The sequence below is a fragment of the Asterias rubens genome, chromosome 21 (genome assembly GCF_902459465.1).
Source record: "Asterias rubens chromosome 21, eAstRub1.3, whole genome shotgun sequence".
NCBI lineage: Eukaryota > Metazoa > Echinodermata > Asteroidea > Forcipulatida > Asteriidae > Asterias > Asterias rubens.
Genome location: NC_047082.1, coordinates 5,557,664 through 5,575,342, shown reverse-complemented (window position 1 = coordinate 5,575,342; position 17,679 = coordinate 5,557,664). Strand labels below are relative to the sequence as shown.

The 17,679-nt window shown below is 37.3% G+C and overlaps 1 protein-coding gene across 6 annotated transcripts in view; it reads right to left on the bottom strand.

Moving 5' to 3' along the window:
• The window catches only part of LOC117304383 (probable 3',5'-cyclic phosphodiesterase pde-5), a 60,183-nt gene that overhangs the window by 7,395 nt on the left and 35,109 nt on the right, over positions 1–17,679 (bottom strand). For 5 of the 6 annotated variants that reach the window (XM_033788800.1, XM_033788801.1, XM_033788803.1 and 2 more), the window contains 8 exons: positions 17,500–17,568; positions 16,382–16,496; positions 14,621–14,760; positions 13,689–13,775; positions 11,815–11,838; positions 6,980–7,133; positions 5,081–5,236; positions 4,240–4,412 (listed from right to left, as the gene is read on the bottom strand). In XM_033788800.1, the coding sequence (XP_033644691.1) occupies positions 4,240–4,412; positions 5,081–5,236; positions 6,980–7,133; positions 11,815–11,838; positions 13,689–13,775; positions 14,621–14,760; positions 16,382–16,496; positions 17,500–17,568 (918 nt within the window). The remainder of the gene's footprint in view (positions 1–4,239; positions 4,413–5,080; positions 5,237–6,979; positions 7,134–11,814; positions 11,839–13,688; positions 13,776–14,620; positions 14,761–16,381; positions 16,497–17,499; positions 17,569–17,679) is intronic. The other variant, XM_033788802.1, reaches the window with a different exon arrangement.

Below are 17,679 nucleotides of genomic sequence, written 5' to 3'. Positions count from 1 at the left end.
AAACAGGGTTTTCACACAGACACAAGATGCCACAAACATTGTCATTGTGAAACATCAAGAAAACAGACCACACATACATTAAGGGAGAAAAGAGCAAAATAAATATAAGAGAAGCAATGCAAATTAAAAACTGTGATCTTCTCCACCTTAAAGAGGAATGTTTCCGCCCATAGAAATGACTTTAAAGGCATTGGTCTCTTATTCTAACTCAATTTGTATTGTTTTCGCAATGGAAAGCTCAATTTGTATTGTTTCCACAATGGAAAGCTCAATGAAACAGCAATGGAAAGCTCAATTTGCCCCAAAAAAAGTTTGCACATTTGAAGCAAAATCAAAAAGGGTTTAGACATGTAGGTTTAAATTTCTATCCTCAATTTCAACACCAATTTGATATCCCAAATCTCTCAATCTGTGCCACTTGAAAAAGTTTCAAACAAAGGCTTAAGTAATACACTGCAGCTTGTTCAAATATCACAAGTATATTTTTATGATAACATTCTCTGTGATTGTATGTACCTACAGTATCAGTACCCTTAAAACATTTTTTATGTAAGTATCCTGAAAACAATAATAGTAGTGATACTGTAGGTCCTACATGTATGCACAGTGCAGAACTTTCCATCACAAGGTTGTGGGTTTGAATCCCCCAGCTAACCACTGATTTCACAATGACTAGAAATTGAATAAATATTGTTGTATAGTTACTGAATCACAATTTCTTGATTTGTGAAGTTCATAATCACAATCGTTAAACCATTGTTTGTATGAGAGAGATTGGTTGTTGTCAGCTTGGTGTTTTATCCCTTTATGGGAGTTTGCAGAGTTCCCTTGATGGGAAGATCATTCAAACGAACATAGACTATACGATACCAGAACCCATTTCAAGGATTGTTAGGGATTCAATCTGATAATCCTGGTTCCCAACAATGTGCTTATAGGGTTTCCTCAGGTTTCAGACCATCTGTGATTAGACTAGCTTTTTGATACATTGGTTTCATTACCAGATAATAGAAACCTGTCTTGTTTTCATGACACAGGATATTGCATGGGATTAAATCAAAGACTAGGCAGGGGTGTTTGCTTGGCATTGTTATAAATCAAAGACTAGGCTGGGGTGTTTGCTTGGCATTGTTATAAATCAAAGACTAGGCTGGGGTGTTTGCTTGGCATTGTTATAAATCAAAGACTAGGCTGGGGTGTTTGCTTGGCATTGTTATAAATCAAAGACAAGGCTGGGATGGTTGCTTGGCATTGTTATAAATCAAAGACTAGGCTGGGGTGGTTGCTTGGCATTGTTATAAATCAAAGACTAGGCTGGGGTGTTTGCTTGGCATTGTTATAAATCAAAGACTAGGCTGGGGTGTTTGCTTGGCATTGTTATAAATCAAAGACTAGGCTGGGGTGGCTGCTTGGCATTGTTATAAATCAAAGACTAGGCTGGGGTGTTTGCTTGGCATTGTTTTAAATCAAAGACTAGGCTGGGATGGTTGCTTGGCATTGTTATAAATCAAAGACTAGGCTGGGGTGTTTGCTTGGCATTGTTATAAATCAAAGACTAGGCTGGGGTGCTTGCTTGGCATTGTTATAAATCAAAGACTAGGCTGGGGTGTTTGCTTGGCATTGTTATAAATCAAAGACTAGGCTGGGGTGTTTGCTTGGCATTGTTATAAATCAAAGACTAGGCTGGGATGGTTGCTTGGCATTGTTATAAATCAAAGACTAGGCTGGGGTGTTTGCTTGGCATTGTTATAAATCAAAGACTAGGCTGGGGTGTTTGCTTGGCATTGTTATAAATCAAAGACTAGGCTGGGGTGTTTGCTTGGCATTGTTATAAATCAAAGACTAGGCTGGGGTGTTTGCTTGGCATTGTTATAAATCAAAGACTAGGCTGGGATGGTTGCTTGGCATTGTTATAAATCAAAGATTAGGCTGGGATGGTTGCTTGGCATTGTTATAAATCAAAGACTAGGCTGGGATGGTTGCTTGGCATTGTTATAAATCAAAGACTAGGCTGGGGTGTTTGCTTGGCATTGTTATAAATCAAAGATTAGGCTGGGGTGGTTGCTTGGTATTGTTATAAATCAAAGACTAGGCTGGGGTGGTTGCTTGGCATTGTTATAAATCAAAGACTAGGCTGGGGTGTTTGCTTCGCATTGTTATAAATCAAAGACTAGGCTGGGGTGTTTGCTTGGCATTGTTATAAATCAAAGACTAGGCTGGGGTGTTTGCTTGGCATTGTTATAAATCAAAGACTAGGCTGGGGTGGTTGCTTGGCATTGTTATAAGGACAGCTGCATGTACACATGGTGATACATGGTGATACAGCTAGGTCAACACTATAAGTAGTCCATCAACAATATTTAAAATAATACTCTGCATGCCTTGTGTGTGGAACTCTAATAACTGTAAAAAGTACATGTATGCGATCATTATTGTTTTGAAAATAGTTTGTGAGACGCGTGTTTGATTGGAAACATTCCTAGTTACTGTGGAGCATGTCACAATGCTAGTTAGTTGGTTAGTTATATTAATCAAAGCGCACACACAGAAGAAAGGTATTAGTAGAAAATAATTAAGGCAACCCAAGAAGCACCACCAAAGAGTGGGTATGTTATTCATTCTCTCACAAGCATTCCATCACACCAAATGACTAATAAGTTTTTGGGCTTTCTGAATATTTACAAAATCATTCAACAAAGTAAGAATAATGAAAATGCCCATGGCTAGACTAAGTGGTATTATTGTCAACTAATGTGATTTAATGTGCACAGTAATCTATGTGCCTTGTGAAAGCATTCTGACAGACAATATAAAAAAACACATGTCACCTGTTTCCAATAGTAGAGAATCATACAATGTAAGGGAAATATTCAGAACATGTACTTTCAGCAGATACTAAGAGCAAATACAATTTGATTTCTGTTTATTATACATTTTATTTTCGTTTTGCTGCTCAGCATGTGTAACTTTTGTTTTGTTCTACCCTTAAATACTTACTTCTAGCAATCAGAGTGTTAATGACCTAATACGTCCATGATTGGAAAAAAGCATAAATGTTGCTTCTTAGCCACAATCACTTTTCTTCAGCAGCATCCTTCACAATGAGTGAAAATTAGATTAACACACTGTGATGTATTTGTCCATTATTTTCCAAACTAGTAAATAAGGCAAAACCCGATCATGTGGGGATGTATTAATGGATGATAAGGACCGGCTTTGCAAAATAGCGAATAAATAACACGTCAACCAGCATACATTGTGTACAACTAGTTTGCGCTTTGCACTGTATCGCATGCTTATTCATCTTAGTTTCATTGCAACTTCCCGCACATGTGTGTACACTCTTAAAATGTATAAATTTTGATGAAGCAAATGCGTGCGTATAGACTCATTTGTCCATTTACATGTATAGTCTTGTTTACAGCGACATGCTACATGCTACATGGACGTTGAGCTCATGTGCACATTTTAATGCACAAAGAACAGCTATCATCCAATCATTTGCCTCACTTGAACTCAGTGCGCTTAACCGACCATTCTTTTAAAGAGTCACATGGTCTCAAAGTATCAGTCATGTGATTAACGCATGAAAGAGATGGGAACCATCAAAAGCAAAAATATGGCCCCTGAACATGTCTGAACCGAAGTACCGAGAGAAAAGTCACAAAATTTGGAAAATTTTAGCCATTTATTTTGTTAAAAAGGTATTTATTAATAGGAATAACAGTATTGGGACCCGGTCTTCACTGCGCGGTATTGACCTTGGTTGGTTACTGGCACTGTTAACGGACCGAGCCGAGGCGAGGTCCATTAACAGCGCCAGCCACCAACCCGTACATTACCACGCAGTGAAGACCAGGTCCTCGCACTGTTATTCCCTAATTAACTGTAACCCTAATGCCATTAAATTCTTGCTATTAATGAATGTTTTAGAGCATTGACATGATGAGATCACTGAACAATGCACAATCACAGGTGGATTTAGTCTCTTGTTCTCTCTGATGGAAACAGGTCACATGTTGTATCCACACATCATCACACATCCAATCATATCAGTGAACCAAACACTTGAAAACATAAGATTTTTTAAAGTAACTCTTTCACAAACGTCTTCATTATTATTTTGTAACAAAGATCATGCCAACATCAAAAATTAATGTTAAATTTGCTCATTATTCTTCAATCCCTTTCCATCCATTAACACACAACTCAATGTCATCACATTGCATTCTACCCCACCTGTGTTCTTGGTTGTTCCAATTAAATTGGTTTGCCTCCACAATCGTCTTCAGTTTAGCCTTGTTACCAAAGAACAAAGCCAGGTCAGTTGCTAATATTGCCTGCCGAACGTCACTCAAAACCTGCTTGTATTCTTCTGATGAAAGATGCTTGAAAATATTATGTCCTTCATTCTATGCAAGAAAAAGACAAAAACATGCATGCTCAGTGTTTTGGATCATAACACATCTATACATCATTGCTAGGCTTCTTGAACTAAGAAAAAGGTTATGAACAGAGGCGTGAGAATTCTATAACCATTGAATGAACAACCACAAAACTTATTGGGCTAAATTGTTTGAAACACTATGTCCATAAAGCAATTGCGTTAAACGAACACGTTGCCTTGGATCGGTCGAGTTGGTCTTTGAAAAGCGTTTGTAACAGTTTGTCATAAAATGCATATGATTAGAAAGATATTTTAAAAGTAGAATATAATGATCCACTCGAAATTGCGTGGTTTTCCTCTTACCTCGTCGACAAACACGGTCGGCCTATTATGGGAGTCAAATTTTTGACTCCCATAAATGGCCGACAGTGTTAGTTCGCAAAGTTAAAGGAAAACCATGCAATTTCGAGGCAAATATGTGTGTATCATTGTATTCTACTTTTAAAACACCTTTCCAACCATATGCATTTTGTAACAAATGGTTACAAAACGCTTTTTCTAGACCAACTCGTCCGATCCAAGGCAACGTGTTCCTTTAATAAGCAGCAGGTTTCAGCCACTGGAGTTCCACTTAATATTAAATGGTGAGCTTGTACAATCAAGTGATGTACAATACAGTAAATTGAGATCTACCTGCAGAATTGTGATAGTCATATTGAAGTGATGATGTTCCATTGTTGAGGTAGAGTACACTGCTGCCAATGGTGTTGCATTGTTCACCATAAATGAATTATTCTTGCCTCTATGATCCAGATCATGACACAAACACGCTACAAATAGTGCCAAACACTGTGGTAGATAAACAAATAATGTACAATCAAATTATCAGTATTGTAACCAGTAATTCACATTTTACCTAGTCTGAGACTATTGTATAAAAACAAACACATTGAATCTCTAAAGTATTAGTAGAACATAGAGTAGAGGTAGGACCCCAGCAGGAGATGCAACTTTTCTACTTCTAAGAAAACATGATCACCGCTGTCAATACCATACATTCATTTTGCTAATCGTATTGTGACGGCTGACACAAACATTCACATTGTGGTCAGCAAATTTTTCTTAGCGGCACTGTATGCATTTTGGGTAATTAATGTGTGCAGATGAACCACAAACCAGTAGTTCTTGTCTAAAAATTTTTTGATTTGTGGTTTTGAGTTGGCTACAAATGGCTCATCATACTCCATTATTGTGGAAAATCTTGTAGCAAAATGACATCAGAAAATATGACACAGCATGTTTTTGGCGCAAATGAGCAGTGGTTTTCCAGGGTAAAATGGGAATGTGGCCCACTAATATCAATGGTAACACCACAGCCCAAGCAGGTTCAAACTCCAATGTCTACGAGGACATACATGTATCGTATCGTATAATATTGAGGGCAGGGCCAGATGCGCGTCTAAACACGAACACCAATAACCATGCAGCACTCCTGGTTTGATTTTTATGGCACACACACGCTCACATACGCCATTTGTGGGCAGGTATTTGAATGGTAACGTCATATTCGATACAGTCTACAGAACAGTCTATCGTGACACATTGCAACTTTTAAAGAAGATGTAGTGTTGGTCATCTACAGGTAAATAGTCCAACAACTAATTACCATAAAAACTGATAGTTTGAGACCCAAGTAAAATTTTTGGATAATTTTTCACCCAAAATATTTGAATTTGATGTATTGATTCTCAGATTTGTGAGAGCTGGTGTCCTTATCTAGTGCTGCAGCTAGATGCAGTTGTTACCTGCTGTCACCTCACATAGCCGACATGGATATGTTTGATGTGAAAATAATGTGACAGATTGTTCTGTTTCCTCAGTAAGTAGACAATGTTTATTCAGCTTAAACTTTCACATGTGACATTTATTATTATTATTGTTATTATTATTATTACAGTGTATTATTATTATTGTTTGCCTATAAATAAGGAATACATGTACGTTGGCAAGAAACAATTTATGACCCTACCTTTAAAGGCAGTGGACATTATTGGTAATTACTCCAAATAATTATTAGCATAAAACCTTATTTGGTAACGAGTAATGGGGAGATGTTGATGGTATAAAACACTGTGAGAAACGGCTCCCTCTGAAGTAGCATAGTTTTCGAGAAAGAAGTAATTTTCCACAAATTTGATTTTGAGACCTCAGATTTAGAATTTGAGGTCTCGAAATCAAGCATCAGAAAGCGCACAACTTCGTGTGACAAAGTTCGTTTTTTCTTTCATAATTATCTCGCAACTTCAACGACCGATTGAGCTCAAATTTTCACAGGTTTGTTATTTTATTTTTTCGTCTCAACTTTTCTTTTTATTTCATGCTTATTCAATTTGATCTACATGTACATAACTAAAATACAAAATTACATGTAATAAAAATGCGTAACTCTTATAATATTACAATGCAAAATTATTATAATCCACCATTCCACCATGTCTACTGAGGGCGACTATGAAAAGGTTGATTAAGAGAATTTTACAGCAATACAATGAAAATACCAAGTTGTTTAAATTGAAGAAACTAAAACCTTACCTCCAGTGGGGTGAAGATCTGATCTTGGCATGTCTTGATGATAGTATACACACTATGAGCAACCGAGAATGCATGTGTCCAATTATGATATGGAACCTTGCGATAGTTCTTGCGTACTGTCAATATGAACCGACATAAATCCTCATACTCAAACCTGTTAACCAAATTAAATCAAACCATTCCAAAACATTACAATCTTTTAAAATGTCCATGGCACAAATTTCACAAGAGCTGGCCATACAGAAACTGACATTGGCATAGGAACAACTATAAATCTTCACAACCCTGTCAAAATACAGTTGAAAATATATAGTTAAACCAAATTCTTTGGGGAATGTTCTATTATTGGAACTAAACTCACTGAGAATGGTATTCCTTTCAACATATATTTTGTCATATTTAGTCCTTTTCATTTGACAAAAAATCTCCACAAAAACTTCTTGCTGAGTATTCTAAATATTTTGGAAATAAACAATGAGCTTCCTGTCCTTCAATCTTTGCAAAACTTCACAAACATTGGGAAATGCTCGTAAACTTGTATGGAACCTACATGCTACATGTGGTCCATTCTCTGGTGTGTAAGTAGTGTCCATGCAAAAGCATCTATAAACAAATTAAACTTGACATGAACTCTCCTCTAGACACCTACATGAATTTTGCAAACGCTTTTTGTGCCAAAGGCGTGCCATTCTGAAAACAAGCACAACAAGTTTGGCCACTGTTTGCGTGTTCACAAGGCTAGCAATAATTAGGTTATGCTTGACAGGTCAGTGGTTACCATATATCTGTACTATATCACGTAATGCTGGTCCAATTATTACATTGTGCCATGTCCAAGCTTGCAAAACATCAACATCAACTATCTGCGCTCGCAAACATTGAGAACCGATACTTGTACTTCTACTTAACTACTCGGTAGGGTCAATAAGATAAGACAGGGTGTAAAGCCTATAGGACTACTTGTCCATGAGCGGTGCAGGAGTGCATTTGTACAAGGTGCAAGTAAAAAAGACTCATTGTTGCTTATAGGTGAGCAGTCACCACTCCCCTGAATACCTCAACTGAAGGGGAGGCGATGATGTTGCCAGGGAGTGAGTTCCACCAGATGACGGTTCTTGGGGAAAAGGAGTTCGAGAATGACTGTCCTACCTAGGATGATCTGATATATGATTTGGGTGGTATGATCTGGTATTGCATGGGATTGAGATATAGGTCTGGATTGAGTGCAATAGTTTGGTTCTGGAATTTGTAGAGGAGGGTGAGGCTGGCTGCCTGGCATTGCCTTTCTAAGGTGTCCCATTCCAAGGTGTCCCATTCCAAGGTGTTTAACATGGCCGACATGAACAGTTCACTGGCTGAAGCGAACTTGAATCTGATTTCCATGAAATATGAACACTGTGATGTTTGATAAACCTTATCTTTATTTGTAATGGTTGGGTCTAGGTCTAAACTTACGTGAGCAAAATACACATGCAGTGTTATGGTAGCAACTACACAGTGTTAACTGCAGGTGTGGAAGGCTACAAAGCTCTTTCCAAATGACAAGAAAGAAGTGGATATCCCTTAGTTTTATCTTTTCCTCAAAGGTTGATAGAATTTAAACAAAAAAGGCACCTCCTATTTGTAGAGCACTACTGCCCTCTCTAATAAAAATAATAATACAGCAAACATCGCCAAAAAGGTAATCCTCCCAAGAAATTCACTTACATAATTAATTAGATGTCTAATCATGCTTTATTTTTCATAATTTTACTTCCCTTTGGTGATTAATAACTAAAATGATTAATCACCCAAGATAAGTAAAATAAAATAAAATAATTAGACACAAGGATTAGATGCACATATTTAAACATCAAATTTAGCACATAATATATGGTAGGGTTAACAAAACAAATACCAAATGCATTCATTTATTTAGATACAATATAAAGCATAGTTCTACCACTAAAACAAAACATGCTTGGCTCAGCAGCAGCAGAGCAAGCACAATGTGCATTGTACATGTATGCATCCCAGCATCCCAGTGTGTGATCATGACAATAACCTGCATAAACTATGGCTAGCTCCAACTGGTCTTCTGTGATCGACAATTATCATTTAAATTAGGTTATCATAAAAATTGCACGTACCCAGACCTACCAAGTCTCACGCATTAGGCGTGAGACTCACGCATTTGGGCTCTGTCTCACGCTCACATGCACAGCACCCATTTTCTCACGCATTGGGGCCAGACCGGAAAAAATAAAATAAATAATTAACGACAATGCATTGCCAAATCGCGCTCGTGTGTACAAAAAACGCAATCTACAATGTCTTCAGATTGCACGCAGTTTATCAGAATCATCAACTTGAGCTGCTGTACAAACAGAGCGCAAATTTACAGATTGCGCATGCTTTTGCTGTGCCAGCAGGTTCAGCTAAAATTCGTTTTTCCCGATTCCTTTAGCAAATTCGTTAAATGCGCTCCACCATATCGAAGACACAAACAGGCAGAAGAAGTGAGAGGAGGATTTTTGACATAATTTTTAGTCAATTATATTTTATTTTGGAAGGAAATAATCTGACACAAGCGTACATGTACTTCCACATTAATCATCAACATCTCTCTCATGTGAGTTTTAATTATTCTGAAGAGGTTTTTGATGCATTTTGGAACACTTTTTTGTCCACAATTAAATTTCTGAGTTTTTTTAAATTTTATTTAAAAAAAAAAAGAACTTGGGCTTTCGATTACGAAAGGCCTTCTAAAACTGGGAAAAATTTTTTCGGGGGTGTGGGGGGGTGGTTGTGAGCTTTGAAAATATCACGCATAGGTGGCCTCTGGACTTGGCATCTCTGCGTACCTTGTCAGATAAGTTAAGGAAAACGGACGAGAAATAGTAGATTCGTGAATAAAATGTACAAGCTGAAAGCAAGTACGTAGTCACAAATTTACACTTTTGAGTCTAGTCTCTGACTTACATTGTACACTATTTTCCCCAAAGATTATGTAATAGTCTCAATGAGTTTGATATCTCAATAATAAGTGTAGATTTGTATGATTATTTATGCATGCGGAATAGTCAATGCTAATTTACTACATGTACATGTATGTCATCATTTATTTGGTGTATGATACATGTAGTATAGAAAACAATTAGACTATGGGATGGGTATTGAAAAGGGGCCTATTTTGGGGGTTCCGTGGTCCCCATCTCCGGACCGCATGAAATTTGACGCACAAGGGTTTTCAATGGTACTGAATCCGAATTTGGTTGTTGCCAAGCTCTAAAACTGCACAGTTCGTGAACAGACCAATCTTTGGGTAATTTTAGGTCAAAAACAGTTTTTTGTTATAACGTCTGTATACACTGGGACTATTTACCAATCGTTCACGGCAGTGCAAGAACCTTTTCTAAGTGTTTAAAGGGAAGGTACACTATTGGTAGTTGTCAAAGACCAGTGTGACTAGGTGTACATGTTTCTCAACATAAGCATAAAATAACAAACATGTGAAAATTTGAGCTCAATTTGTCATCGAAGTTGGGAAAAAATGATGAAAGAAAAATACCCTTGTTGCACGAATTTGTGTGCTTTTATTCCTATCTAGATAGGAATAAAAGACTTATTTTAGTAGGAACTTACCTCTATTTCAAAATCTATGCTACTTCAGAGGGAGCCGTTTCTCACAATGTTTTATACTATCAACAGCTTTCCAATGCTCGTTACCAAGTCAGTTTTTAAGTTAACATTTGTTTTGAGTAATTACCAAACGCGAACCTTCCCTTTAATGTTAACGACTTCAATTTTACCATTTTTTGTCCGATTAACATGCAAAGGCCTACAACAAAAACCCATGATTTTTATTGATTGAACATCAAGTACAATGCCGTTTGTTTTTTGTTGCTACGACGTGCATGTGTTAATTTTTTATTATCACATGCGCGGCCAAGTTAGATGTGGGACGCAGATGTACTATTTTGTTCGTATTCCACTCGCGATTGTGTGATAACTCATAATTTTGTCGAACGAGCCTGTAAATCAGCATCCTTTTATTCAGAGGTTTGAAGAAATACTCTGTATGTTATAATGGTACAGTGTGGGAACGAAAAACGATAATGCTTCGAATGACGTCACCCACATCGCAGGCTTCCGAGGTTTTTTAAATCACTATTTGTAGCCGTAATTGTTTCTTTTCGGGATTTGGTGCAGGATTTTCGCCAAGCAACAGCAAGTAATGGATTTTCTGTATTTTATTTCATACCTACATGTACATACAAAAATTGCGTGGTCCAAAAGTGGGGGCCTGTAGTTTTGACCAATTCTAGCGATCATCCCATGGTCTAAATATGTGGACCAAGAGAGGCCTTCAGCAAAGCTCACAGTAGGCCTACATGTACATGTACTGCAGAGTCGGTGGCACATTTACATGTACATGTAAACACCATCTCTATCAACTCAGGAGAACTTGCATCTTCATTATTTTAAAACTTTTACATATTGTATCTATAGATGTAGTGTGATGAGTTGCGCTTATCTAGACCATAATATTAGTGCATTCACTTCAAATTGGTCGCTCTGTAATTTTCCTGAAATAAAATATAGCTTAATCGAAGGGCGTGTACAAGATTTAAATACAAAGTATGATTCCTCGTTTATCTAATTTTGTGTACTTTGAAAAACAATGATTAGTCACACATTTTGCACAATACTTATAGATATAAATATTAGTTAAGAAAACACTTAAAAAACAGTGCAGCAAAACAAAATAAGCAGAAAACCAGACAGGACAGGATGCTACCAATAAGGAAAATGGAAGTCAAAACAGGATTTAATGATAGAATTATGGTTCTAACCTCTCTGACAAGTTGTCACTATCACTGTGGATGAAACCAAAAAATAAACGATGACATGTTTTGAAACCCATGATGATGAAATCTAAACAATCAAGCTTGATGTGAATGGCACTCTACACCATGTACACAGCAGTAATTTTATGAGAATAGTGAAGCATTAACAACAAGCAGTTTGGATTCTTGGGGTCTTTACAGTTGTGTAAATTGTTCATCATAACGCATCCTAATGCTCATTTCAACACGATTCATCATAAGTCGCACACTCATCTGAATCCAAACATTAGTCATCTGCAGACATTGATGAGTTAAGTTAACCCTTTCAATACCATTGTTGAGTTTACTCGACCGAGGACCACGCAATGCAAGCGCGTCCTTACCATTGTTGAGTTTACTCGACCGAGGACCACGCAATGCAAGCGCGTCCTTACCATTGTTGAGTTTACTCGACCGAGGACCACGCAATGCAAGCGCGTCCTTACCATTGTTGAGTTTACTCGACCGAGGACCACGCAATGCAAGCGCGTCCTTACCATTGTTGAGTTTACTCGACCGAGGACCACGCAATGCAAGCGCGTCCTTACCATTGTTGAGTTTACTTGACCGAGGACCACGCAATGCAAGCGCGTCCTTACCATTGTTGAGTTTACTCGACCGAGGACCACCCAATGCAAGCGCGTCCTTACCATTGTTGAGTTTACTCGACCGAGGACCACGCAATGCAAGCGCGTCCTTACCATTGTTGAGTTTACTCGACCAAGGACCACGCAATGCAAGCGCATCCTTACCATTGTTGAGTTTACTCGACCGAGGACCACGCAATGCAAGCGCGTCCTTACCATTGTTTTCTCGACATGCGCTGTGTAGTGCCTCCATACCAATCAAGTTTACTCAACAACAAAAAAGACCCAACGTTTGAGAGCATGTACATATTTGTTGGCGTCCTCTGTTATCAAGTTTCATCGGATAGGCAGCCTGTTTAGCAAGATTTACAATGGTGTGTATTACGATTTTCAGAGAAAAGTACACTTCAAGATTTCACGCTTCTGTTTTCTCCACACAAAAAAATCACCATCATGTCTACTCGTGACACAGAGGTTTTGGCCAATATGTTTGCCTTTAGTGACTGAAAAAAAAGACTTGAAATATATAAGACTTTGATACTATTATTATTACTATTATTTGTCTTAATGTAGTCAGATGACAGCAGAGAAACGGACTATAGAGTGGTACAGTAGCTGGACCAGGCACGGCACCCGCTCAATGCCGTGGACTTGGGCGTGAACTTGGCGGGCCACTCAGGCTGGTCGAAGTGACCATGGTGGCTAAACATTTTTCAAAACAGATTTTTCAGCAAAATAGGCACTGATGTTTAGTACAATTGGAAGTACATGGTAGAGACTTATAACCAAATAGGTTTGTCTGATAAGTTTCTTAATACTTTTTTTCAAGAGGAAAAAATAGATTGAAAATCTTGTTATTTTTCTTGAGACAAAAATCACAAATAAAAATTTAAGTAATAAGTCAGAAATTTTGCAAAATAAAATCAAGATACAGTGAAATTTGACATTCTATGAAAGATCATCCCATAAGCTACAAATTGTATGCACACAGTTTTTCAAAAAAGATGTGTTCCCACTGAAAATCCCACAAGAAAAAAGTATACACTGCAAGTTGCTTTTTGGGTGAACAAATGCGGTACACAGCAGTGCAATCCCTGTAAAAAAGTTGTATCAGTTGGGCTTGCAATAAACAATGTGGTATTGAAAGGGTTAAAGCTGTGTATACATCAGATTGTGTATATATAATTTAAAAAAAGTAAATTTAAATACTGGTTACCATGAACAATGACAGAAATAAATAATTAACTTCTTTACCCGCTGAGTGTGAACATATCCTGAAACATACAGAGCACATAGAGTGGTTTAGCCTCCTCATCTAGTCCCCATGGTGAAAAGTCATATCTGAAAAAATGCACAATTACATATTGAAAACAAAATTACAAACTAAAACCTTGAACTGTTGTTCATGCCTGAAGTGTTATGGAAGTATACTTTTATGGAGAAAAGTCAATTTAAATGACATAATTATGCAAGAGCATTTTAAACAATTAACACTGGATAACTTTATCAGCATGCAAATTAGACATGCAACATTTCATTTTATCCACACACACTTTCATCCAAACCAAGAAGACAGATGGCAGTCAGCAATAATGATCAATTCTGCCTGTTTAGGGGTCATTGTGTAATCCCGATTCAAGGCTTATGTTCTTTTGCTGCAAAAAGAAAATTGAGTGGCATCTAGAGGCTGCCAACATCATATTTCATTGTATTTAGGCCGATACTACAGCTTTGGTTCCAGCCATTGACCCAATTGGTGGCAGTTTGATTGCATTTCAATGGTCTACCTTTGATGAAGTTTAAAATGTCCTTAAAAATCAGGGTATGAACATACGTGCTTATCCACCAATCAGATGGTCGAACTGAAGGGTAGTATAAAAACTTATATACTACTTCCTCTGTTTTTATTGCACAGTGCGTATTGCGAGTACCAATGCATCACGATCCGTATACAGACAGTGCAAAAAATACAATGTACCTTCTAAACTTTGTGCGCATGCATGCTGTTTGTCGCAAAATAACGTTCTGAAAGTTTAAACTTTGCGCAGTGCAAGTGAGACTGGAAGATAAATTTGTTATAACACGCGCACTCGTGGAATATTGAATAGAAAGGACTGAACTACATGTTTCTACCAAATGCTAGTTTTCTCCTTATGGTTACTATGATGATGTATTTTGTACAATACCTTGCAAGTTGGGGCATAGGATCTGGTAATGCAACCTTCTTAAGATTCTCAAGGTCTTCATCGTGACACTGGCTATGATAACTCAACACTTCCAATGCTACTTTGTGTTTCTGCTCAGATCGATGAATTTTGTCATACAACTGCAATAAAAATCAAAACACAAAAATTAAGATGTACAGTTTATCTGCCGACACAAAATCATAATGATTGACATTTCCACTACATTAATGTATTTGACAGAGACATGAATCTGAAATTGTAAACCTTCCAATATGATGAGGTATAAAGACTCCTGGCGTGAAGTTGTGAATAGGATCTCTGTTGCGACAGCAAAAATGATGATGATGTAATGACATCCCATCAACAGAATAACCAGGCATTTTAAATCATTCAAGTCTAGAAGAGAAGACCTTAGTATAAACACTGGTCCCCTTGTACAATGTACCTTACTGACGGTACACTGGTTCCCTTGTACAATGTACCTTACTGACGGTACACTGGTTCCCTTGTACAATGTACCTTACTGACGGTACACTGGTCCCCTTGTACAATGTACCTTACTGACGGTACACTGGTGTCCTTGTACAATGTACCTTACTGACGGTACACTGGTTCCCTTGTGCAATGTACCTTACTGACGGTACACTGGTTCCCTTGTACAATGTACCTTACTGACGGTACACTGGTCCCCTTGTACAATGTACCTTACTGACGGTACACTGGTCCCCTTGTACAATGTACCTTACTGACGGTACACTGGTTCCCTTGTACAATGTACCTTACTGACGGTACACTGGTTCCCTTGTACAATGTACCTTACTGACGGTACAATGGTCCCCTTGTACAATGTACCTTACTGACGGTACACTGGTTCCCTTGTGCAATGTACCTTACTGACGGTACACTGGTTCCCTTGTACAATGTACCTTACTGACGGTACACTGGTTCCCTTGTACAATGTACCTTACTGACGGTACACTGGTCCCCTTGTACAATGTACCTTACTGACGGTACACTGGTTCCCTTGTACAATGTACCTTACTGACGGTACACTGGTTCCCTTGTGCAATGTACCTTACTGACGGTACACTGGTTCCACTATTTTGTCTCTCGCTCGCATTTTGTAAACACCAGCTGGTTGTTTTTCCATGGGCTTCTTTGGATTGTTTTTTTTAATATGCAACTATTTTATTGTTAATTACTTAAAAGGTTAATAGCCATATTTTAGATTGCTAAATGATGTACTTGATTTTGCCAACTAAAGTTTGCCATGTCTAAATTTTGTTTACCCCAATGTTACAAGTTTAACAATAGCAATGAAGCAATTTTTATATCAACTGAAATGTTTTGATCTTGTTGACAGTCTCTACAGATTCTGAGCAATGGGTGGATTCTTATTTAGTCAATTTTGTTTAGCTTTGCTTCATTACACAATATAAATGTGTACCGCTTATACTTTGAGAACAATTTATTAGTGTTGTAAACTGTACATTTTGGCTTTAAGCCACTGTATTGCATTATTTTTTAATAAAACATTAATAACTAATAATTGATGGTTCATCTACAGGCGGCTTATTGTACATTGTACTTATCGCAGCAGTGATTAATAGCCACTTAACCTGTCATCATCCCTGACTGATAATGTGACATTGAATGATCAGTTAATCTACAAAGTGAGTATTCTACTTGCTACATGTACCATGACATAAATGAATAGCCAACGTACAGTAACATAAAGAATAGATGTAGTTTGGTTATTACCTTAGCATGATGAAGAGCTAATCCACAGAAAACGGCAAATGTCTCAAATGCCTGCTCATCTACTTTTGTAAAAAGACCTTGCTTTTTATTCACCATCTGTACCACACCAATGACACTGTCAAGTTAATTACAAGGAAACAATTATTAGTGTGCTTATAAGCTTTACTTGTAGAAATTTAATTTGACAAACCTTGTGAGTAATGTTCTTGATAACCACCAGCACACTAAATGCTACGTTTAACCAGTGTGACATACATCTATAAATGACAATTGCTATTAAGATATAAACGTTGCACAGCCTCTACCAACAACTGTGAGAATGAACGAGGTAAGAATTGAGCAATACCACTGTGAGACTCAGTTCCTACTAACCAAATAATTCTCTTGAATTTAACCAGAAGGTTCACCATAGCGCTGTTCTTAGTTTGGTCTTTGTTTGTTGCTTCCATCATCATTTAGTTCTTCTCATTTTATTGTAACATTGCTGGCGTGCGAACCAGCTCAGTTGTAACTTTGCTGGCGTGCGAACCACCTCAGTTGGTAAAACTCCTAAGTATAAACTATTTTTGTATAAATTGTAATTTTTACTGTACTTTGGCCATAAGCCACATGTGTAAAAACAATAAACTATCGTAACAATCCTAATGAGTAAGTCATACATGTACACGTACGTAACAACATCCTGTCAGTACGATGCTCTCTTTTTTCAATGCCCAACAATTCATATTGTTTTGGCCAATTCATGATCATCTGTCGACATTTAACTTTTGCAAGCAATGACTTTCCTTGTTTAAAGGTTAATTTTAAGATTTGTTTTATCACTTTATGCAATCATCCATATGCTTATCTGTTTGTTGGTTTGAACTTTGCCTAATTATTGAAAACTTTGGCTATTTATACTCAACAGATTTTCTCGTACATTGTTCACAATATTTTGTCCTTCCTTTTTTTCATTCAGAAACAAACTAAAATGAGTTACTTTCAGTTGGTTTCCCATAGTCTTTTGTCGTCTTTTGTCTTAGGGGTGATTTGACAGTCATTATATTATTAATTACACAAAGTGATAAGCATTATCTGTGTATTGCAACATTATGACAGTAATGTATTACACAACTTACTTTCCTCTGTTGTAAATGGGCATACACAAAATGGTCTTTGTTACATAGCCCGTCTGTTGATCAACCTCCCTTTGGACATTAACAAAAGGAAAAATAATCATGCAGTTAAAATGTATGATTAAAACATTTAATATTTAACTTCTTACAAAAAGTTTAAAACTTTTTGAAACTGCACTCAAC